A 22,061-nucleotide genomic window follows, 5' to 3' on the forward strand; every position below is an offset into this window, starting at 1 on the left:
TGATTATTGAACCATAAATCCTGGGGCTTACCAAGGAAGCTCCGATACTGCTCACAGAAGTAAACAATTTTTTATGCTCCACGTTCGGGCGGTTAAATCAAGCAATCAATATATGTATGTATAGTACGTATCTTTATTGCTGGCCAGCAGCTCCTCAAAGTATGCAATCAAAAGTTTTAAGGATTGCAATTTCTAAGAATTTTTGCAGGAAACTTTTTGCACATTTTTATTTGTTTTTGTTTTGGTTTTTTTTTTACCAATTTTGAGTTAAGTTTGGTGCTCAAGAAAATTGAAAGAAAAATCTGATACTCCTCAAGTTAAGAAATAAAAACTTCTTTGATTGCAGTCCGAAAAAGTTTTCCTAACAAATTGCAAGAAAAGGTGACCATAAATGAAAATATTAAAGTTTTTTGCCACACTTTGCCAACAGATGGTCATTTAATTACAAAATGAAAAATCAAATTTTTCTCGCTAACATTATTCTGGAGAGAATATTTGACCAATATTTCAGAAAAATGCTTAACTCATGGATCTTTTGGATTAGACGATTTATCTATTATATATTTTATGCCTAGTGGTAGATTTCCATACAGATCTAAGAGATGGTTTCTCATCCTTCACTGCTTTTCAATGAAAATTCCCATAGGACAGATTTTGCACCAATTATGAAAATTTCAACAAAAAATATTCCAGCACTCAAAAAAGTTTATTAAAGCCAACCAGAAACTGAGACAAAAAAGAGAGCCATAAAACGGAGGCGCCGAAACTTTTTCCGGATTAAATAGAATCCTACGGTTCTTTTGCATGCACCTTCCGCTGCTCCCTCTACCTCTGCCTCTGCCTCTGCTCCTACCCTGCCCGCTGCCGGCGACTCGTATTCCTTCTTGTACTTATACATACATACTCGTACATACACTCATGTACACTCATAAGAAAAGACGGCGTCGCCGTCGACGTTAACAGAGCAAAACAAGCGCGCGTTAGCTGCTGCTGCTGCTTCTTCTGCTGCTTTCAAAATAACTCTAGGATACACAAAAAGACATCCTGTGGCCTCGAATATGTGTTTGTGTGTCTGGGTGTGTGTGTATGTGTGTGTGAAGCACACAAAGGTGAAACTTTTGCCAGGAAGAACTCCTTGTTGTTGTAGCTGTCGCTACCACCGCTAGTCTGCAGTCGCTGCTCTGCCGCCGCTACTTTGACGCTGCCGAGGAATGTTGATAGCTCCGAAGTACAAAGCGTTTGCCTGACAAATTAACGATGGATGGCTGGGCCAAACGAATGGAAACGAAACGAAGGGAAAATGCACGAGAAATGCGTATAAAAATATATTTTGGTCATAAATTAAATGATTTGCACACTGTAGCCGGGCGACGAGACGGGTTTAACGGGAACGGGCGGACAGCACGCGCGCAAAACTAACGAAGCGGGTCAGCAGCAGCATAAAACAGCAGCAGAGGCAGTAGCAGCAGCATACATAGTACACACGAATACATAAGCAGCGCAGCATATTTGCGTGTGTGGGTGCGTCGCAAGGGACGTGTATTAATGCCGCCGCACTAAGCGCGCAAAAACCGACAGATACACGAGCATTTAACACCCAAAAAATGCGTGGCGCATGCTGAAAAGAGAGCACAGCCCCTGCTGCCCCTCAAAAAAGAACTGTTGAAACGGCACATGGGTATTACACCATGCATTTTTTTGATTATTCTGCAATTTCACTATTATTACGGTTATTTCTTCTTTTTTTGTTTGTGTGTATTTCACATACTCCTTTGGATTTAAGCAAAAATGATTTCAATTTTATTGTTAGGCACACTGGTTCAACTGGAATCTCCTGCTGCTGCCACACATAAGCGGAGTGCGCGTAAGCTCACGTTTAACTCAACTGAGGAGGACTTTTTCTATGCTCTGCGAGCAGGATTTAGACCAGGCATAACTGGGTGTAAAACTTAGGGTCATCCCCTTCGGAGACTAAAAGTTGTTTTCGCCAGGATCTCTCTCTCGCTCGCCCGCTCTCTCTCTCGCTCTCTGAGCTTTGCGCATGTGAATGGTACATTCGTACAAGGTGGTAACACTCATCGAACGACCTCTGTTAGCGGGACATAATTTGAGTATCATAGTGCCTGTCCTTACCCAATATAGATATAGCATGGTTGTTGTTTTTTCCGTTGCAAAAGCTTGAGCCGCATATAACTGTTTTTTAAAAACGACATTTACTCCATTAAACCATGGATTTTTGTAAGATCCAGGAAGGAATATGTATATGTCTGAAAATTGTACTAAATTATTAAACAAAATTAAGAAAAACTATTTTAGTATTTTAATTCAAACTCATTCTTTACAATAATTACGTTGTTACTTCGCTGGGCCGTAAGGGACTTGGCCGCGGAGATGAATCGGATAACCGATTCGTTTAGTCAATTACGTTCAGTCGTTGGAAACCTAACAAGGTATCTTCTGCTCCCAAACAAATATTATTTGCATATGCAAATGAACGTATAAATCGATCTAGACAATGAGTGAAGAACATTTAACTATTTTTTAGGATTTACTTAAGATAAAAATGTACATACATGCGTTTTAATGGTATACATGGTTAAGTTAAATAAACGCCGTCAAAACTGCAACGCAACAACATCAGTCCGGCTTGACACATTAACAATTAGGCGGCAACAGGCGGATGTTTGTTTATATATAAAAATAGTTATATATTTTATCTCACAATTTGCAATGTCACTATGTACTTGATAGCTATACAAATGCTCTCCACGGCAAACTCGTTGAAATGTGGGGGGCTAAGGTTGATCAGAAAGTAGCATGGCTCCGTATGAAGTACACATCGTACTCCTTTTCAATCCATTTGATCAGCTTGTCCACGTACTTGATCACCGTGGCCTTGTCAACCACCGGCTCGAAGACGGCGTACAGCTCGTACGTACCCGTCGCCCAGGCCAACACTACTTCGCGCTCCTTCACCTCGTAGATAAGCTTCAACGGCCGGGAGCTGTTGTGGATGCGATGCAGCAGACCGCAGTAAATCGCCTCGAGGCGCTCCAACTCTTGCAGCGACTTGTACGGATGCCTGAGCATGGGACACAGCAGCTGGGCGGTCGCCTTGGGCTTGTACAGGAAATGTCGCAGCTCGGGAATGCCCAAGACCTGCTGATACAGTTTAGCATTGAACGGCTGCTGCAGTTCCTCGTTGATGGCTTCCAGGCAATGGCTCCGTCGCAGTTTCTCGGTGATCTTGGCCTTGGCCTCGGCCAGCGTGAAAAATGCATCCCGATCCACTGAGAGCAGCAGCAAGCAGGCCTGGCAGTCGTCGGCCAGATAAGAGACATGGGCATGCAGATACCCGTTCATGTCGAACTTGGGAAGGCAGATGGGTGACCAGTTCTCGGAGCTCTTAAAGGACTCCGAGCACTCGACCAGATTAAAAATCAGGCGCAGATCTGCCGGATGAATCGAGTACTTCTTCATGCGCACCAATGCAATCAGCTTATTGTTGGCTATCAGCACGGCAAACACCAGATTTTTGATCTTCGAGCAGTTGCTCTGTATGGCGCCGGTTATCTGCGACCGAACTGTCGTCGACAGCGGGAAGACGCGGATAGAGTTGGTCAAAAATGTGAAGATGTTGTTAGACACTGCAAACGAAAGACAGAGATATTAAGGGGATAGTAGATCACTGGATCCTATGTGGATCGAGCCTCACCGCGAGCACTGCTGCTGTCGTTGGCCAGAAGATTGAAGAACAGCCGCTCGCTACCGGAGAGCAGACGACGGAGATCGAAGTTCTTGCGCTTCTCGAATATCTTCGTCATGTGTGAGTAGGTCAGTATGGATAGGATCTGATTGTAGACATCCCTAGAAATCCCTCAGAGAAATCCGAATCATCAGTTGTGACCTTCGCTTAAATTCTAGTGAATCACTCACCCCAGTTGCAGATGCAACTGCTGCACACTCATGTTGGTGCGCGTTGCGGCCACCAGGATGAGCGAGCTGCGCTGCATGAAGGCGAACTTGATGCCGCCCGCATGTATGGACGTGATGGCATCCTGTCCGAGCTGCACGAAACTGACCAGGGCCTGAATTACTCCAAAGAGGGTGACCAGCTTGTCCTCGTTGCCGTGGAGCGAAAAGATCGGCTTGCCCGCCTCGCTGAGTATAAAGATGTGCTTCTTCTGTCCGCGCCACACGCTGTCGTGTTGATAGTCGTGCTGGTCGTCGTCCAAGGCGGCGCAGCTGCTGCTGCTATCCTCCGTCTTGGCGCTGGTGGAAGTACTTAGGGCTAGGGATTCCACGGATGCGGCCAGGCCCTTGGACTTTCCTGGCTCCGGGCTGATGGCGCTGGTGGAGCTAGCATTTGGCTCCAGTCCGTCACGTAGCGCAGAGATAATACTATGTTTCTGTTGGTCAGCCTCTTGATCGTGATCCGCCTCCTCGTACAAATTGCTGTCCACATCGCTGGGATCCGGCTCGCCCTCTGCATCCAGGTACTCGCAAGTGCTGTTCGTATCCGATACGGCCAGGCTGGGGGACGTCTGCTGAATTTCCATGTTGCTTTGCTAATAGATATTTAAAAATCCAATCATTGCTATTCTTTGGCAAAGAAAAGTTTACAGCTTAATCAGCGAGATGCAGCGAGAAACAGCTGATCCGTGTCGCAGTAAAAAAAAGTACATATTAAATTGTGGAATACACAACACTAGACAACAGCTGTTCTGTGGGACTCGCAAAAGGGCAAGAAGAAGATTGGTTATGAAAACACGAGCCGTGTTAAAATGTTGAGAAAAACACTTTGCAACTGTAAGTAGTTAATGAAAACTTTGGGGAAAATTACTTTTAAATGATTCTGGTCCGTAGTGCCCCGCTTTAGTCAGCTATGCGGCCTTCCGCGACGGCTTCAGAGCACACAGGCAGAGGCAGCGCCAGCAATTACCACCACAGTATCCGCAGATGCCGAGCCCGAAGACATTGCCGTGATAGAGCAGCGGATTCTGAAGCATCCGGACTACTTCCAGGTGCACAACCTGTTCACCGTGCGAGACCTGTTCAATGCACGCGTGCACTATGGCCACAAAGAGGGATCCCTGGACGACCGCATGCGTCCGTACCTGTATGGCAACCGCCTGGGTCATTTGATCTTCGATTTAGACAAGACAGCCGTGCATTTGCGGGATGCCCTTAACTTTGTGGCTCACATAGCCTTCCGTGATGGAATCATATTGTTCTTCAATCGCAACGCCCTCAATGCCCACCTGGTCGAGCAAAAGGCCTTGGAGGCCGGCGAGTTCTCGCACACGCGCTTCTGGCGCGGCGGCATCTTCACCAACGCCAATGTGCAGTTTGATGCGGTTACCCGTCTGCCAGATCTCTGCATTTTCCTGAATACCCAAAACAATGTGATGTCCCAGCACACGGCAGTGAGGGATGCGGCCAAGATGGCCATACCCACAGTCGGCATTGTGGACAGCAATTGCAATCCAAATCTGATCACCTATCCGGTGCCCGGCAACGACGATTCCCCAGCCGCCGTGGAGCTCTACTGCAATCTCTTCAAGGAGGCCATCCTGAGGGGCAAACGCAAGCGTCGCGAGCTCCTGGGCCTTCCTCCCTTGGACGAAACCCAGCCGAGGCGCAGTCGCAATAAAAATACCACAACCAAGAGCAATTAGTTTTAGGATGAGATTTTGTTACATTTATCTGAATACAAATACTGCTGCTGTCGGGGCAGTGACCCGTGTATCTACCCACCGACCTTGTGTACTCTCCTGGGGTTATCCTCTCGGGTCTTATCCGGTGCCGTGTTCGTATCGAAGTTGCCGTCGCAATCTGTGGTGGTGCGGTGCGGTGCCAATTGGTTAACTAGGTAAAGCCCTCGCTCCAGCTCACTGGCTGGCAACTGTTCTAGGGGGGCAGCACCATGTCGCCCTTCACGAAGCTATTGCTGTAGTTGCTGTAATATGAGGAGTTCGGCCTGCTCGTGTTGGATACCATTCCAAACGAATTACTGCTGCTAATGGCGCTGCCGCTGTTGTAGTTGTTTTCCCGCTGCTGATGTTGTGAATTATATTGTCCCATGGGCATTGTCTGCGGCTGGGACTGCACCTGCGACTGGGAATCCATCGGAAAGCCGCCCTTGATCGCCCGGCCAGTGGCTACGAATGGCTTCTTGGGCTCACTGTCCAGCTGCTGCCCTGGCTGGAATCCATTGCTGGCCTGGCCTTGCCTCTGCTTCGATTTGTCCCAAAAACTCGGCGTGCCCTGACGACGCACATAGACCTGGGTCTTGTCGGAATCAGTGCTTTTCTGATTGTCCTGCTGCACCCAGCGCTCGGCATGCTTGATGGTCAGCATTGCCTTGTGGGCGCCAATGTACTCCTCGGCCTTTTGCAGCCGCTCCAATTGCTGTTCGTCGAGTTCCTCGCGCGGCAGCTTTCCCAGTCGCTGTACAGTTCTCTTCCAGTTGTGGAATTCGCGATTCTTGAACGGCTTCATCGCCTGGCGATACTCTTTCCACTGACGCTGACGATCCTCTTTCGTGCCGGGCGGCGAATCTTCGAGGGGCAGAGGTGCCTCCGGTTTTTGTATCCACTGTCCGTTGATTTGAATAAAGGCACCGCTTCGCTTCTTTTTCGTTGGCTGTCCGCCGTTCGATGTGGAAGCGTCCTTGTTGACGTTGGCGTTGCTGTTAGTGTCACCATCGGATGGCGGAGGCGGCGGCGGCGGGGGTGGCGGAGGCATCAGGTACGTATCCTTGGCCACGTTTTTGCTGTTGCTGTTTAGCTTGTACTTCTTGTTGGGTGTCTGGTTGGTGCGGTTCTGCCGCTGGCCCTTATCCTTGGGCACAAGGTTCCAGAGACTAGGGCACTTGGGCATTGGCGGCTGAATGGGCGGTCGATGATTGGGCGACATCATGTCATCCCAAAAAGGCGGTGGTTGCAGTGGCCCTTGAATGTTGCCATTATTTCGGCGCGCTCCAGGCCCAGGGCCTGGTCCACCTGGCCCACCCATTCCCATTACCATGTTTCCCATATTGCAGTTGGGCATATTAGGTGGTGGGGGGCCGTTGCAAGGACCCGATCCGTAATTACTTCCAAACCCCAGACCCATTGACATCAACTGCAAGGGCAGCGGTGGCGGTCGACTGAGCGGTGGAATATTGTTTCTGTCCTGGTGGTTGCTCCATTGGTTCACATTTCCACTGTTGAAGTTTCTGTTGTCGTTCTGGGACCATTGTTTACGTCCGCTGCTGTTGTTTCGCTGTGTTGCATCTGGCCTGAGGGCTTCCTTGCATTTTTTCCAGTCCAAGAATGACATTGTCAACGATTTTGATGCATCAAAATCAGCAGCATCATCATTCTCGTTGTTTTTCGATCTCTTCTGTCCAGAATCTTCCTCCGCAACGTCGTTTTTCGACATTTTTGGAGTTCAAATTTTCTTTCTCTGAAAATGAACAAAAAAAATTTTCTCTAAATATTTAGTAGTACCGTGTGACCCTCAGAAATATACCAAAATATACTGTTTCGTTTCCAAAATATACCGTTAATATACTGCCGAATTCAAGTTCTACAAGCAGTATAATTTTTTAATCAATAACAGCACTGGTAACCTGCAATAGTGTTGCGAAAGCATATTTTGTTAACAGCTGTTCTACCCCCGCGCCCGCACCGGCTAAATAAAAACATTGGATAATTTACGGACACAACCATGCTGAATCTTTCTCTGGTGCTGCGGGTGCAGACCTCCAGGCATCTGGCGACGGCAGCCACTGCCACGGCAGCATTGAAAACAAAGCCGAGGGTAGAGAAGGCGCGGGATAAATCAAAGCCGCTAATCACATGTGGTCGGACGCAGTTCAATCTGATGCAACACGAGCGGGCGGATGCGAAGTTCGGGACATTGGCCCTGGCGTCCAAGGGATGGCTGCACAACAAGTCGAAGGGCGACCACTTCACCCTGAACGCCAGCGTCAGTGGGGAGCAGCTGCAGCAGGAGATGCAGAGCACGACGGGCATCCTAGACAGTGGCCAACTGGCGCTCCACCCGAAGCTACTAGAAAACCTGCAGAATGAACTCGGCATCAAGATGCTTACGGGAATACAGGTCAAGGGCTTGCCAATTGTCCACGGCAACTCACATGCCCTGATTGCTGCCGAAACGGGGTGCGGCAAAACACTGACATACATGCTGCCCATCCTGGACAGACTGCTGAAGCGGGAGATCACAGAGCGAAGCTTCAACACGCCGCGAGCCTTGATACTGACGCCGGGCCGCGAGCTGGCCACGCAGATTGCCCAGGTGGCCGAGAACCTCTGCAAGGGCACAGATCTCAAGGTGAAGGCTCTGCTGGGCGGCAGGTGCGTCGTGTGTATTACTAATTACCTAATTAGTATGTAATGTAATGTTTTTCACCTCTTCCGGTAGCACCAAGCAACTGATGATGAACCCGGAATTCCAAGAGGTTGATGTTTTGGTGGCGACGCTGGGTGCTCTCAGCAAGCTGGTGACAACGGGCATCTACCGTATGGAGCAGGTGCGCCATGTGGTGCTGGACGAGGCAGACACTCTGCTGGACGACAGCTTCACGGACAAACTAACGTACTTCCTCAGGAGATTCCCCGTATGTTGGCGCTAATCCTTTTACGCAGGTTGTAAATCATATCTTATTTCCACTACAGTTCCACATGGTCCAACGGCAGGATGCCCGGACATTGGGCACTCAGCTTGTCCTCGCCTCGGCCACAATGCCAACAAACATTCGCGAGATTCTGGAGCGCGTCATCGACGTGGACACCATTCAGGAGGTGGTGAGTCCGCATCTGCACCACCTGATGCCGCATGTCACGCAGAAATTCCTGCGCATGCCAAAGGCGGATCGGCCGGGCCATCTGCTGACCCTAGTAAAGCAGGATCTGGCCAAACGTCGCCCCATCATCGTGTTTAGCAACAAATCGGCCACCAGCGACTATGTGTCCATCTTCCTGAATAACAGCGGCGTAAACTGCCTCAATCTGAACGGCGACATGCTCATGAAGATCCGCCTGGGCCGCTTCGAGCAGTTTCAAAGCGGCCACTGCGACGTGCTCTCCACCACAGACGTGGGCAGTCGTGGTCTGGACACCACGAGGGCGCGTCATGTCGTGAACTTTGACTTTCCCCTGCACGTCTCCGACTACATCCATCGCTGTGGCCGCATCGGGCGAGTGGGAAACACGGACAAGTCGCTGGTCTCCAACTTCATCTCTTCCCGCCGCGAGATCGATGTTGTCCAGAGAATAGAGCATGCGGCCCGCACCGGTGGACTGCTGCCGGATGTCAATGCCAACATTGCGAATATCATCAAGAAACGATTAATGGCCGATATGAAGGCGGCGGGCATGTCGCTGCCACCCCAGGCCCAAGAAGAGCCCTTTTAGTTATAGTTTTATCTGTTTTGTTGAGAATAAAATGTGTTTTTAAACGCCAATCTTCTCGATTATATTACCAGGTGATTCGGCCTCCGAACAGTATTCATCTGAAGTACATTTATCATCAGGAACTGCAGTCCAGGCAGGAAATAACTTGATAATAAATACGTATTTATTTCGTGACTTTTGACTTAATATTAGAGGGTTTGCGATTGAGATCCCCACAAAATACAGGACCCTGAGATACAGATCGATTCGTGGTGTTCCTGAATCCGATTCAGATCCTAAGGTAGTGATACCCACTGGTGGGCACCTCTCGTCTCACATTTGTCAGCGGCTTGAAGAGCTTGCGTCTGGCGATGAGTATGTCAGAGTTGCTGCCACTGCCCCCGTTGATGGTTGATGGCGAATCCATTGCCTGTGGTCGCGGCAATGCCTTGGCATTGAGCAGCATGGGACGGCATCCCGCGAACTTGAAGCGGATGCTGCCGGAGCAGTTGTGCCGAAGATTCGGCACTTGTAGTTCTGGAAAGGCTTCCCTTAGTGTAGGCTTCGGCTTGAGCGCCTTGCTCGGATCGTCGCCGTGACACATGGCCGCTGCCAAGGTGCTCCACTCCAGCCGACGTACACCGGGTGTCGCCTCGATTCGGTAGACTGGTGTCTTGGCCCGCACATAGCGTCGGGTCACGAGCTCCTCATACGCACCTATAATACACGAGATTTAGTATGGCGGATGAGGTATGGTATGCGTGTTCTGCTTACGAGCATAGTGAACCATAAACGGCTGCAGCTTGGAAGCTCCACAGCCGTGCTCCAGCCACTCGTACAGGTATATATCGTCGCTACCCTCGAGAAAGACAGCAGCCGGCGCCAGGTCCTGCCACAGGCTATCCGGTATCACATCTGCATTCAATTTGTAGATGTAAGGAATAAACTCACGGAACGCGTACGCCCCCAGGGCGATGAGTCCACGCACTGCTCGGCTGATGTACTGGAAATCTAAAGGAGACCCGAAATATTATATTTAGAGACGTATCCGGGCACAAGGACAACGCACCCCTCTCGCTGCACACGTCGCGACCCGCGAAGAATCTGACCAGCCGCCGCTTGATCAGGAAGAGGCACTCGGCATGGAGGTAGCCGCTCTGGGAGGCTAGCTGGCCAATCGTTTCGCAAACTTCGTCCACGAGCCCGTTTCCAACGGGACTGGCGAAGTAGCTGGACAGATGCTGGGGCTCTGGCTTAGCGTCATTAGTGTCGTCGTCGTGTTTGATCTTATATATGGTCTGCTGCTGCTGCTGCGCAGCATCGCTGGGAAACGCAGCTTGTTCCTGTGGCTGTTGCTGCTGCTGCTCCTGAGGTTCCTGCTTGCACACATCCATTCCTGGGTCGGGGAATTGTTCTGGCTTTATTTTGAGCGGCTCCTCAAGCTCCATTTGGACTGTGTTGTCGCTGGCCTCCGGAGGCGCCTTTATAGTTTCGTAGGGCGCCATCAGCTGACTGACGAGCACTTCGGCCAGGTGGAAGTACTCCTGGCGACAGGCGTTTTGGTTTGCCTGCGGATTGTAGTTACAGGCGCGGAGCAGCCGCCAGCAACGTCGGCTCAGTTGCTCTTGCTGCTTGAAAGCCAGCAGCTGAAGCATCTTGCTGACTATGACACGGTAGATGGAACCCATTAATGGCGTCTGAACGGCGAAGGCTAGCGCCGAGGACTGGGTCTTCTTGTCGGCAAATAGAGCAGCTAGAGAGGATTTCAAGATTAAAGTTATTTTAACGAAAATTGTGGTGCAGCAGATCCAACCTGTAACCAGACTCTGGACAGACTGCTTCAGATGCTCCGTATGCTTGTCCTCCACGGGGCACAAACTGTGAAAGTCTGCGTCGTCTGGCAGGCTGAGGCTAATCTCCTTCTGGAACTCGTCCCGCAGCTCGAAAATCTTATCCGAGTGATAGTAGTAGCTTCCGTCGTAGTCAATGCGATCCCAGTCGCTGTCCATGGCGCCCAGCATGGGGGGTACATCGGCATCTTTGAGCACCTCATTGACTAGATCGTAGGTCACCACTCCGCCCGAGTGGCGCGAGTATATCTTCACGTTCTGCAATATGGAGAATGATTATTAATGAGACACCGTTTGGCTGGAATGGAATTTACATACATTGATTAGTTCCCAGACTTTGTAGGATGCATCCTCGGCAAGCCGGGCGCACACGTCCTGGGACAACTCTACGTCCGTTTGGTCGTGCTGTTCCCAGAAGATCTTTATGCTGCGAGGGTCGAAGCCTGCGTAGCTTTTGTGATGACTCTGGAAACAGTAGAGAAGTGAGCTTCGACAAGGGAAACTCTAGGTGTAACAATAACAAACCATTCGACTGGTGTTGCCCGAGGCCTCAGCTGCAGAGACACCTGACACTCCGTGTCCTCCGCCGGCCACCGCAAAGGAGGCATCGAACATGTTGTAGTTGGCATGGCTAGAAGTCGGTGTTGTGGGTGTCGTTACCAAATGTACATGGGTGGGCGTGGCGGGCAGACTGCCCACCCCCACTCCTACGCCCACGCCCACAGCCGATCCCGGGCCAGAAGCCGAGATTTTGCTTCCTCCCACCTCCAACTTTGTGGACTTGGAGCGGGACTTTGTGGACTTCTTGCTGACCTTGCTGTGCGATGACTTGTTCAGCTCTGGGTCTGGGTTGGCGGCACCAGGGGTTTTCATTGTGTCCTCGGGATCAGCTCTACGGATCAGTTTAAATATTAACCATTTGATCGGCGGAAAAATAAACAATTCGCTGGAGATGCAGTGTGTGCGAAATATACCGTCTTATTTTCAAAATATACCCTAAATATACTGAAGAATTCATATTCTTTTATACATATTCCCCGCTTTGCAACACTAACAAACTGTTGATTTGATTTATTTATTACTCCACTTATTATCCATTAACAAGACAATCTGGTGACATCCAATAGCCATGGCAGAAGCCGCTAACGTGCGCCAGAATCTGCAGAATGTGCCGTCGATCTTTGAAATATCAGCGGCGGAGACGCTGGACAACCTGATATACCCGGCGCTGAGTAAAATCTTCGACTACTTTGGCCTGCGGCTGGACTTTAAACTCTGGGGCAACCTGCGAGTGCGGGAGGAGCTGTCGCCGCTGCTAACCTGGATCCTGCAGTACCTCTACCTGCGGAACCGCGCCTCCTCCTTCGGCGAGAGCTTCTACGGACTGCAGCGCACAGCCACTGGGACGGGAGAGCTCTTGACTCGACCCCAACAGTTCACCTCCGCCACATTGCTGACCTTCCTGCCGTACATAGAGCGCAAGCTGCGGTCCCGCAGCGCCCAGCACGAAGACACCTACGCATGGGAGTCCTACCTAATCAATCTGTTTCATGCCTACAACGCTTCAAAGGCGGTTCACACATTCGCATACCTCATCAAACAGGCATCCAGCCATTCGCCGCTGTTCCGTGCCATGCGCCTCACGCTGCGATACCCGAGTGAGCCGCCTCAGGAGGACAAGTGGACTTACATATTCCTGAAAATGCTGGAGGTGCTGGCCTTCTTCCTGCAGTTCATCCAGTGGTGGTACTCCAACGATCAACGCCGTAAGGTCGGCGGCACGTTGCAGAACCCCGAGGCCATGCAAAAGCGAGATCTTCCCGAGGAGGTGAAGCAGACGCTGCCGCAGATAGGCAAGTGCCCCATCTGCCTGCTTCCCCTGCAAACACCAACAGCGTGCTCCGTTTCCGGCTATGTTTTCTGCTGGAAGTGCATCATCAGCCACATGAAGGAGCACGGCACATGTCCGGTGACGAGCTATCCCATCAGTCTGGACGACCTCGTGCGCATTTACGAAACGTAGCGTATCCATAAGTCTGAGTGTTTATTTTGTTATAGAGAATATTTGTTAAATACATCTGAATCAGAATTCGCTGAGGAAGAAGCCCAGACGCTGGTCGTGGCAGATGTGGACGTTGTAGAAGTCAAAGTAGTTGGAGAAGGACATGAATAGGTAAACGGTGCAAATGTTGACAAACTCGGAGATGCCAAACACAGAATAGGCTGCAAAGATTCAACGGATTAGTAGTTGACTCACCACGACGTCTGCCCTCGGCCACACTCACCAAAGGGAAAGCAGAACTCCTCGTGAAGAAAGTAGCAGAGCCACGTGACTGGAACAGAGGCGAAGTAGGTGACGAACAGCTTGCGCTTCAGCCAATCGCCCAGCTGTTCCGGGGACTCTTTGCCGTCGCAGATATAGTACTTGTGGCAAAGAAAAGATCCGGCCATTAAGATGGCCCCACAAACGAAGAGGGAGATGGCTATCGCCCTGTGAAGCGTCGAATCGCCATCGATGTTCGGATAGATGCCCCACAGCAAGATGGTTATTACCATCAGGAAGATGAACAGAGCCACTAGGTAGCCAAAGGAGCGCACCTGGCGCGGAAGAGTTCGTCGATAGTAGCGAAAGTAGAGCCAGCAGGTGAGTAGACCAAAGGGCAGGGTCGTGACGCAGGTTACCCGCCAGCCGATGTACTGGGATTTGGCCACTGCCGACAAGGATGGAAACACGTTCAGTCTTGTGCACTTGGTGTGCGTGGTCACCTCATAGTCTGTCAGGATAGCCATTAAGAGGTAGAACATTATGGAGATCGCTGAAAACGCGTGGGCAGCAGCGAGCAAAGGGCCCATACGAATGCGGACGCGGCTCTTGTTCTGCACATCTTTCACGGAAGTAGGCAGTTCTAGAGTCTGGGGCATGGCGTTGTCGTAAATAAAACTATCAAATGCAAAATGCGAAGCAAACTGTGTTATTTGTAAATTTTCGGTTTCAACACACAATCGATAGAAATCCAATTGAAAAAGTTTGACATATACATACATACGACATGGAATTGAGCTAAATTTTAAACAAAACAAAACCGAGGAGGCGAGGATATTCTTAAATATAAAGTATAGAACCACCCCACCCGGTGGTGGTGGAGCCTTAAATCCGTTGCAGACATACGTATGCTTATGTGTCTAATAGAACCATCCGATGCTGGTCGAGCCAACCTTAAAGCCATCTAAATACCAAAATATTTTGTATAAATAATAATGCAATGATCTTATGACTGATCTTAGGGAAAACTAGGCCGTTTAGGGAATCGGAATCCGAAACTAGTTTCCTTTGGTAAAATTAAGTAAACTTTGAGCTTAAGCTAATACCGCGTATGTACAGAATACTCGAGAGTGGCTGGTCGGACGTGAATGTGCTTTAAGGGAGGGTTATGATATCGCTATCGCTATGGCTATCTAGAATTGGGTTAGGTAGAGGCCGTGCTTGGCGTCGCAGACAACGTTGAGCGCATAAAAGTCCCAGTAGGAGGTCATATGGAATCCCATGTTGGTAAGCACAACAATGTACTCGAAGAGTGCGAAGAAGGTGTAGACTGCAATTGGAAATGGCATGGGCATTAGTAACATTATTCAATTGATTTCCGCAGGAGAGCCGCACTCACCCCCCGCTTCGCAGCGGGCGTTGTGCCGGACAAAGCAGTATCCGGCGAGCCCGAAGGCAAGCACATTGACAAGAAAGAGGTTGCGCTTGTAGCGCAGTGACTTCTCTTCGTGCGGCAACAGCACCACCTTGCGCGCATTCCTGTTGAGGAGGTATGACATCAGCATGTAGCACTCGCTGCACGCAATGAACACCACGAACGCGTTGCGGTGTGTTTCATAGCTGTCTGCGGATGTCCAAAAGGACAGGCAGAACAGGGCAAGATCCTCCACTACATTGAGGAAGCAGGCCAGGATGCCCAGCAGTCGTCGGCTCCGCCTGATGTGCTCCTTGTAGTACTCCAAATAAATTTTGGCCACCGCCAGCCGCAGGGGCAGGTGCAGGAAGATGGCCAACCTCCATATCGTCTTCTGTGGCTCATAGTTTCCTATGGCAGCCGACACCGACGGCAGGTAGTTGACCACGTCACAGTGCGTGTAGGTGGAGCGTACAAAGTCGAAGAGCAGCGACCATACCACACAGAAGAAGAATCCACCAAGGGGAAGGCTCAGGGCAGCAAGAGCCAATCTAGCAAAGGGCATTCGGAAGAAAACGTTCTTGGGGTCGTTCAGGCGCTCGTACGTGGGCAACATGGCGGGGAGGCGGTGGTCAGATGATGGCGGGGCGCGGTTCACATACTTTTTTCGCACCCAATCAGCTCTAAATGTACTGTTATTAAGCAAATGCCTACGTTGTAAACATTGCAAGAAAATGGTAAACAAATTGATCGATAAGACTAGATAGCTATCGACCGACACTAGAGATGAGCCACAGATTTGCGATATGATATGGATAAAATAGATGGACTGGAATGGAATGGAAAATGAGCCAAGCTAATTTAAATTTCTGATCAAATGGATCTTATGTAATGACGACTGAACAGCTGTTTCATCGCAGCGGATAAAACATCCCCATTTACAGCAAAATTAAAATCGAGGCTCGTATCGTATCGTGGCAGGAGAGCTCTATCGATGCATCGTGCCGGCATTGCACATCTCTAGCTGACACTAAACAAAACAACACGCGCAAAAAAGGAAGAAAATACTTTTTGTTTATGCAGTAAGTGCCGCATCACCATCGTCATGGACATACTTTTGGCCAACGTGAACAGCCTGCAGTTCAAGGCGGAGCGGGATCTCATCGAGCAGGTGGGCGCCATTCCGCTCCCGTTCTATGGCATGGACAAGTCCATCGCTGCCGTCTGCAATTTCATCACAAGAAGTGGCCAAGAGTGCGACAAGGGAAGCGCGTGCCCGTTCCGACACATACGTGGCGACCGCACCATCGTCTGCAAGCACTGGCTGCGCGGCCTCTGCAAGAAGGGGGACCAGTGCGAGTTCCTACACGAGTACGACATGACCAAGATGCCCGAATGCTACTTCTACTCCCGCTTCAATGCCTGCCACAACAAGGAGTGCCCCTTCCTGCACATCGACCCGCAGAGCAAGGTCAAAGACTGCCCCTGGTACAAGCGAGGCTTCTGCCGCCACGGCCCCCACTGTCGCCATCAGCATCTGCGGCGCGTGCTCTGCATGAACTACTTGGCCGGCTTCTGCCCGGAAGGACCCAACTGCAAGCATATGCACCCGCGGTTCGAGCTGCCGCCCCTGGCTGACCTCAGCAAGGATCAGCTACACAAGAAGCTACCTACATGCCACTACTGCGGCGAGCTCGGCCATAAGGCCAATTCGTGCAAGCAATACGCAGGTAGCTTGGAGAACCGCAACAACATCAACGCCATGGACCACAGTGGCGGCGATGGCAACGACGACGGCCCTCTTAGTCATCCGCCTCCACCATTCCTGAAAATACCAACGCCGCTGGAGGAGATCACCTGCTACAAGTGCGGGCACAAGGGGCACTATGCCAACAAGTGTCCCAAGGGCCACCTCGCGTTTCTCTCCAGTGCCCGAACGCATCGATCAGAATGAAATAAAAACTAGGAATTTTTCTCTCAAATCAACATAGTCATAAATAGTGCCTAGTGCCGTGGTTATTGGTATATGTAAGTTGTAAGAGTTCATACAGTATGTAGAGCAGAATAAACCTTCCGTCAAGCCAGAGGAAAAACGAATTTTCTATTTGGTTTTAAATTTCAGCCTATATTCGATTTCCTGCTTTTCCTTTTATTCGATTGTTCACACCGATATCTATTCCCCATCACTACTATTTCCGCTCTATTTGAAATTTGACTCGGAGTCCCAAAAATGAAAATAACTGGATACAAATATTTCCTCAAGACTGAGGGTCCTAGCTAATTAGTAATATTAAATAAAAATCTAGGAATATGATTTCCCAGTATATCCTCTTGTGCAATAAACCAATGTAAAAACCTTGTAGGAATGCCATTTAGAGCCATGTCACAGCCACATCCAATACTAATCCATGATCGGCATCAAATTCTTGATCGTTTCTACAGATTTCATTTAGCTAATAATATTCGACGGAATATCAAAATTGAACAATAGGAACGACTATCCTCTTTCGTTTTTTTTTGTTTGACCATTTTCGCTAAAACCTCTTTACGCAAAATGAAATAAAAGCAAGTGTTTAAAGAAAACTAGTCAATTAGAAAATAGATTCATTAATCGGATAAAACTATGTGGGCAGGGCTGAGGGTTCTATTTAGTTAGATATATTGTACGGAATATCAAAAACGAGTAATATGTATCATAGAGCTTGAACTCGTCAGTATATCTATGGTATATTTTAAAAGTGAGACGGTATATTTCGGTATATTTTTGATGGTCAGACTGCGACACAAATTGCGCACCAACATTTTCCGTACCAGAGAAAAACTTTGTTTTCTGTTTAGATTCGAGCACAGTTCCGTGAAAAAACCACAAAACGGGTACAATGACTATTCTGGCGAAATTGAGGGGCGAACCCAAGGACCAGGAGAAGGTGCCACTGCCGATGAACCTCAACGATGAGACTCTGATGCATCATGGCTCGCTAATCGCAGTAAGTTTATCCAATTAAATTGGCACTTTTTGCGCAACGTTTTCGTGTCCTTGCGGGGCCCCGAGTCTCCACTGTCCTTCGGCCCCATAAAGCTACAAGTTTCGTTTCGCCTCGTGCGACATAAGTCGCCATATGTACGTCGAGACGAGTGAGTACTCTCGTGCTTTTGGTGGATTGGATGAGAGCTGTTCTATGGTGGGTGGTGGTTGTTGGGTGGCCCAAATTCCCGTGTTCGTCTCTGGGGGAGGCCCAGCTTCTGCTCGGCAGGCTGACATGCATATCTATTGATTTTTCCATGCTGGAATTCCCGCTGGCCTTGCACTCTTTTTTCCTTCGCAAGCAGTGCTGTTGACAGGCCACCCCCATGACGTGTGCTCATTCACTTTTTTCCTGGTCTCCCCCAAGGACTCGCACTCACACTCCCACTCCCGCCCACTGCTTCCTTGAGGTCAGATTTTCTTCCTGTTGATTGCCTGGCACGCAGATGGTGGCCCTGAATATGGCCCGTGGAAAAAGTCATGCACCCATTCTTTGTCTTCTTTTTTGCAATCGCCCTTTGCCCGCTCGTCGTAAACACAGTGCCCCCGATAACTGCTTGCGCACTACTTTCTTGAATGGTACAGTTTATCCGACCCAACGGCTGTGCTGTGATCGCTAGCAGTAATGCAATCTGTCACCAGCCCCGTTCTGGTTTCTTTGTGAGTGCAAGCGAGGCGTGTTATCACTTCTCTTAGTGTTCCCTGGAGCTCTGGAGTTCGTCTGGGGAGCAATTATTATATATTTTCTGTTAACTAAGTGCGATATGGCAAAACCCACAGCCCAAAGGTGCCTACAATGACTCCGAGGCCGATGCCGAGTCGATGGTCTTCAATCGGCCGCAACACCATTGCGTCAAGTCGTTCTTGCTCTTCCTAATCGCTATGGTGGTCATGATGATGGGAGTGCTGGGCGGCTGGACCCTTTACAGGCTGTACGCCCCCCCGCACGCCAACATGCGCTACCACGCACTTTGCGAGATTCCATATCCTGAGGACTCGATCGAGATGCCACGCTTCTATCCACGCAGCGACGATGGGTTCGCCCAGATCAACTGGCGGGCTCTGTTGCCGCAGTTTAGCGGCGCCAGCTCCGTCGACGGCACTGGCCTGGAGCGGCGATTCGGTGGCGATGAGGACAACTTCTTCCGTGAGGAGATCGAGCTGGACAGCAGCGATGAAGAGGGATACGCGAAGATCGATGTGCCCGACTTTAAGGACGGACGCCGCGGACGATTCATGCACGACTTCAAGGAGAACCAGTCGGCCATCATTGACACCACCACCAACCGGTGTTTCATCATGCCCCTCGACCGGGAGACCACCCTTCCACCCACCAGTTTCGTCGATCTGATGAAGAAGATGGGCACCGGATACTACAACATTGACACGGAGCGAGTGCGCCGTAACATGCGCGTGATCACGCCCCGCATCACCGATCTCTCGCTCATCTCGGAGCGCATTGCCAACGAGTGCTACGACATGAAGGTCTACATGATGGAGAAGTTTATCTCAGGCGGTAAGTGGCATGCAACCAAGAACCAAGCATCTATCTCACACTCTTCTTTATTGCAGTGTCCAAGCGGTCGGCCGATCCTCTTCCGGATGCCGGAAAATATGCCGAATTCATGGGCAAGGGCGTCATCGAGTACGATCTGTCCAACATAGCCGAGGTGGAGGCCTACGAGGCGAGCGAGGCTGCACAGCAAGTGGCCTGAGGAGGAGAAGCTGGGGAGAGCAGCGAACCTTTTAAGCTACACTACATATAAAATAACACAAACCTAAAAAAATTATTAATTAGAATTGATTTATATATAACGAAGATCGATCTGTTTGTAGTCGCCAGTTTGAGGTAAATGCTTATTAAATCAGGTTACAACACGGACAGACAGGGCCTGCGGCCACAGACAACCGAACAGAACCGAATCGAACCGAACCGAAAAGAACAGAACAGAAGAGTGTATATCCATTGGCCAATCGACGATCTCTGCGAGCGATCGCGCTCGTGGGATCGCGCAAGAGTTTTAGCAAATCATAGACACCGTACGTACTTCTTAGTAAAGAAGCTAAAAAAGCGAAAAAATGTACCTAGAACGCAATCAAAATGCGATTGAAGAAATTGTGACAAATACGAAAGAAAGCAATGAATCAGCCAGGCAGTAGGAGATTAGTAGGAGTAGGGGTGGGGGTATTTGGACGCGGTACTCATACAAAAAGAAAACATACGCCCCCCTCCCCGCAACAAAGGAAAATGACGCACGACAAGGCATACAGCATTCCATTCCAAGTACATATTTTATATAGTATATGCTCTTTAACTATCTAACAATTAATGTAAAGAACGACAACACATGAGATCGACAGCTATTTACGGAAGGAAAACAGTAGAGATCGAAATCAGAACAAAACTATCAAAAAGAAACAAACAGAAACACTACTCTAAATGTTCTTTAAAGTATTTAAATGTATTAAACGCGAATTTGTGATCTTTAAGCCATCTCTAACGTCGTTTATTTTCGTATTAGACTAGAAATAGGGCTTGCACAGAGCTATGGTGTGGTCTACGCCGTAGGCCACCTTCGTCACCTTCCCGTTTATGGCCGCCTTGAAGGGGAAGAACTGGTCCTTTTTGTGGCCCAGGCCGAGGTGGCCGAAACGGTTCTTGCCCCACATGAACAGATCCCCGTCCGAGTTGACGGCGCCCATGTGGAAGACCCCGCAGCCGATGGAGACCACGGTGGTGGCATTGCTGAAATCGTTGCGTCCAAAGAGGGGAGGCAGCAGGTGCTGCGGCTTTGATGTCTGCTCTACAAAAGGTCCGAAGCCCAGGATGCCGTAGCCCCAGGTGTATACCAGTCCCTGGTCATTCAGGGCCATGCAGAACGAACCGCCAGCGGCCACATCCTTGATGAGACCAATCCCCTTGGTGAGCTGCAGGGCGCGCGGAGTGTTTATCTGGGTCTGGGCGTGTTCCGAATCGTCCAGCTGCCCGTACTCCGAGTTGCCCCACCCGAATACGTCTCCCCGCTCGTTGAGGGCCAGCACACAGTCCGAGGAGCTGGTCAGCCGCACAATTCTTTCCTTCTCGATGTCGCCGCCGATGAGCGTGATCTGTCCCGCTGTGTGGTAGTTTCCCTGCCCTGTCTGTCCATCGGCACCCCAGCCGCAGGTGTAGACGCGTCCCAGCTTGGTGAGGAACATTGTGTGGTCCTGGCCACACTCAACGCTGACGATCTCGTCCTTCTCCCCGCAGATATCCGCCTGAGCGATCCTGTGGATAAGTGCGCTTTTGCTGTATCTCTCGTCGTCGATGATGGAACGACCGCACTGTCCGTACGAGTTATTGCCCAGGGTAAACACCGTTCCATTCCGGGTGACCACCACCAGATGGGCTCGGCCAGCGGCCATGCTGCGCACCTGCATGTCCTCGTCCGTCTCATCGTGCTCCCGCGGCAGTCGTATGGCTGTGGGATATATGATCACATCCAGGTTAGCCGGGTCCTTGGGATTGCCCTTCACCTGGAAACCAAGTTGGGAGTCCGTGTTGAGGCCGCTGCCAAAGAGCGTCTCGCCGTCGGAGCGCTGGACAGCGTAGGCGGTGAAGCCATAACCAGCCGCCACATCTGTGATCTCGTTGTTGTTCGAGAACTGAAGCCGTGTCGGATGATGAACCATTTCGGTGTATCGCTCCTGGGCCTTCTTTACGCTCGTCTGCAGGCCGAGGGCGCCGGTCTCCTGGAATCCCCAGACATAGACGCGGTGCGCGTGTGGATCCGACACCTTCGGCGTGTAGTCCTTTATTTTGGTCGTGTCCTGGGACAGCACGCTGCGCTTAGCCTTTGCCGTGTAGGTGCGGGTCAGCCGGGGAGTTGTCCATGCTCCCACCCTCACTGTGCTCAGCATTTCCCAACAAATTCGTTTTTTAAACAAATTGCAGGTGTAATTAACAGTATTCGATACCTAATCGATTGGAAACAGTACTGTACTGTATCGATATTAACATCGATGTCATACATACTATTTTCTCATTGTTGTTTAGATTTACGTTAGAAGCATGTTATAGGCTATTTGCACTAATTATTTGCTTGAAGGATTTATTTTTGCTTTATTA

General features: G+C 50.0%; 11 protein-coding genes across 11 annotated transcripts; 5 read left to right on the forward strand and 6 right to left on the reverse strand.

The window, feature by feature from the left end:
- Positions 1-2,529: 2,529 nt before the first annotated feature.
- On the reverse strand, positions 2,530-4,686 carry Mon1 (vacuolar fusion protein MON1 homolog). The gene is made up of 3 exons (XM_001356698.4): positions 3,937-4,686; positions 3,716-3,867; positions 2,530-3,647 (listed from the first exon to the last, which is right to left on the reverse strand). Exons 1-3 carry the CDS (start codon positions 4,557-4,559, stop codon positions 2,806-2,808), a joined length of 1,617 nt encoding a protein of 538 aa, XP_001356734.1. The 5' UTR covers positions 4,560-4,686; the 3' UTR covers positions 2,530-2,805.
- A 5-nt stretch (positions 4,687-4,691) lies between these two features.
- Positions 4,692-5,748, forward strand: mRpS2 (mitochondrial ribosomal protein S2). The gene is made up of 2 exons (XM_001356699.3): positions 4,692-4,809; positions 4,867-5,748. Exons 1-2 carry the CDS (start codon positions 4,785-4,787, stop codon positions 5,676-5,678), a joined length of 837 nt encoding a protein of 278 aa, XP_001356735.1. The 5' UTR covers positions 4,692-4,784; the 3' UTR covers positions 5,679-5,748.
- Positions 5,675-7,523, reverse strand: LOC4817145 (uncharacterized). Its single transcript, XM_001356700.4, has one exon. It carries the CDS (start codon positions 7,423-7,425, stop codon positions 5,911-5,913), a length of 1,515 nt encoding a protein of 504 aa, XP_001356736.3. The 5' UTR covers positions 7,426-7,523; the 3' UTR covers positions 5,675-5,910.
- An 83-nt stretch (positions 7,524-7,606) lies between these two features.
- Dbp21E2 (putative ATP-dependent RNA helicase Dbp21E2) lies at positions 7,607-9,472 on the forward strand. The gene is made up of 3 exons (XM_001356701.4): positions 7,607-8,363; positions 8,431-8,626; positions 8,685-9,472. Exons 1-3 carry the CDS (start codon positions 7,714-7,716, stop codon positions 9,420-9,422), a joined length of 1,584 nt encoding a protein of 527 aa, XP_001356737.3. The 5' UTR covers positions 7,607-7,713; the 3' UTR covers positions 9,423-9,472.
- A 91-nt stretch (positions 9,473-9,563) lies between these two features.
- On the reverse strand, positions 9,564-12,232 carry Saf6 (SAGA factor-like TAF6). Its single transcript, XM_001356702.4, has 6 exons — positions 11,777-12,232; positions 11,570-11,716; positions 11,215-11,509; positions 10,471-11,154; positions 10,176-10,412; positions 9,564-10,118 (listed from the first exon to the last, which is right to left on the reverse strand). The coding sequence occupies exons 1-6, from the start codon at positions 12,122-12,124 to the stop codon at positions 9,691-9,693; spliced, it is 2,139 nt and encodes a 712-aa protein (XP_001356738.2). The 5' UTR covers positions 12,125-12,232; the 3' UTR covers positions 9,564-9,690.
- Positions 12,233-12,339: 107 nt separating this feature from the next.
- On the forward strand, positions 12,340-13,340 carry Pex12 (peroxin 12). Its single transcript, XM_001356703.4, has one exon. It carries the CDS (start codon positions 12,381-12,383, stop codon positions 13,272-13,274), a length of 894 nt encoding a protein of 297 aa, XP_001356739.1. The 5' UTR covers positions 12,340-12,380; the 3' UTR covers positions 13,275-13,340.
- On the reverse strand, positions 13,280-14,317 carry LOC4817247 (post-GPI attachment to proteins factor 2). Its single transcript, XM_001356704.4, has 2 exons — positions 13,537-14,317; positions 13,280-13,474 (listed from the first exon to the last, which is right to left on the reverse strand). The coding sequence occupies exons 1-2, from the start codon at positions 14,294-14,296 to the stop codon at positions 13,335-13,337; spliced, it is 900 nt and encodes a 299-aa protein (XP_001356740.4). The 5' UTR covers positions 14,297-14,317; the 3' UTR covers positions 13,280-13,334.
- PGAP2 (Post-GPI attachment to proteins 2) lies at positions 14,208-15,831 on the reverse strand. Its single transcript, XM_001356705.4, has 2 exons — positions 14,914-15,831; positions 14,208-14,844 (listed from the first exon to the last, which is right to left on the reverse strand). The coding sequence occupies exons 1-2, from the start codon at positions 15,542-15,544 to the stop codon at positions 14,708-14,710; spliced, it is 768 nt and encodes a 255-aa protein (XP_001356741.2). The 5' UTR covers positions 15,545-15,831; the 3' UTR covers positions 14,208-14,707.
- Positions 15,832-15,910: 79 nt separating this feature from the next.
- On the forward strand, positions 15,911-17,025 carry Clp (Cleavage and polyadenylation specificity factor subunit 4). The gene has a single exon (XM_001356706.4). It carries the CDS (start codon positions 16,034-16,036, stop codon positions 16,880-16,882), a length of 849 nt encoding a protein of 282 aa, XP_001356742.2. The 5' UTR covers positions 15,911-16,033; the 3' UTR covers positions 16,883-17,025.
- A 669-nt stretch (positions 17,026-17,694) lies between these two features.
- Positions 17,695-20,447, forward strand: LOC4816885 (integral membrane protein 2B). The gene is made up of 3 exons (XM_001356707.4): positions 17,695-17,915; positions 18,734-19,469; positions 19,526-20,447. Exons 1-3 carry the CDS (start codon positions 17,808-17,810, stop codon positions 19,666-19,668), a joined length of 987 nt encoding a protein of 328 aa, XP_001356743.3. The 5' UTR covers positions 17,695-17,807; the 3' UTR covers positions 19,669-20,447.
- Positions 20,397-21,938, reverse strand: LOC4817025 (RCC1-like G exchanging factor-like protein). The gene has a single exon (XM_001356708.4). It carries the CDS (start codon positions 21,851-21,853, stop codon positions 20,477-20,479), a length of 1,377 nt encoding a protein of 458 aa, XP_001356744.3. The 5' UTR covers positions 21,854-21,938; the 3' UTR covers positions 20,397-20,476.
- Between the last annotated feature and the right edge of the window lie 123 nt (positions 21,939-22,061).

Source organism: Drosophila pseudoobscura, chromosome 4 (genome assembly GCF_009870125.1).
Source record: "Drosophila pseudoobscura strain MV-25-SWS-2005 chromosome 4, UCI_Dpse_MV25, whole genome shotgun sequence".
NCBI classification, from domain to species: domain Eukaryota; kingdom Metazoa; phylum Arthropoda; class Insecta; order Diptera; family Drosophilidae; genus Drosophila; species Drosophila pseudoobscura.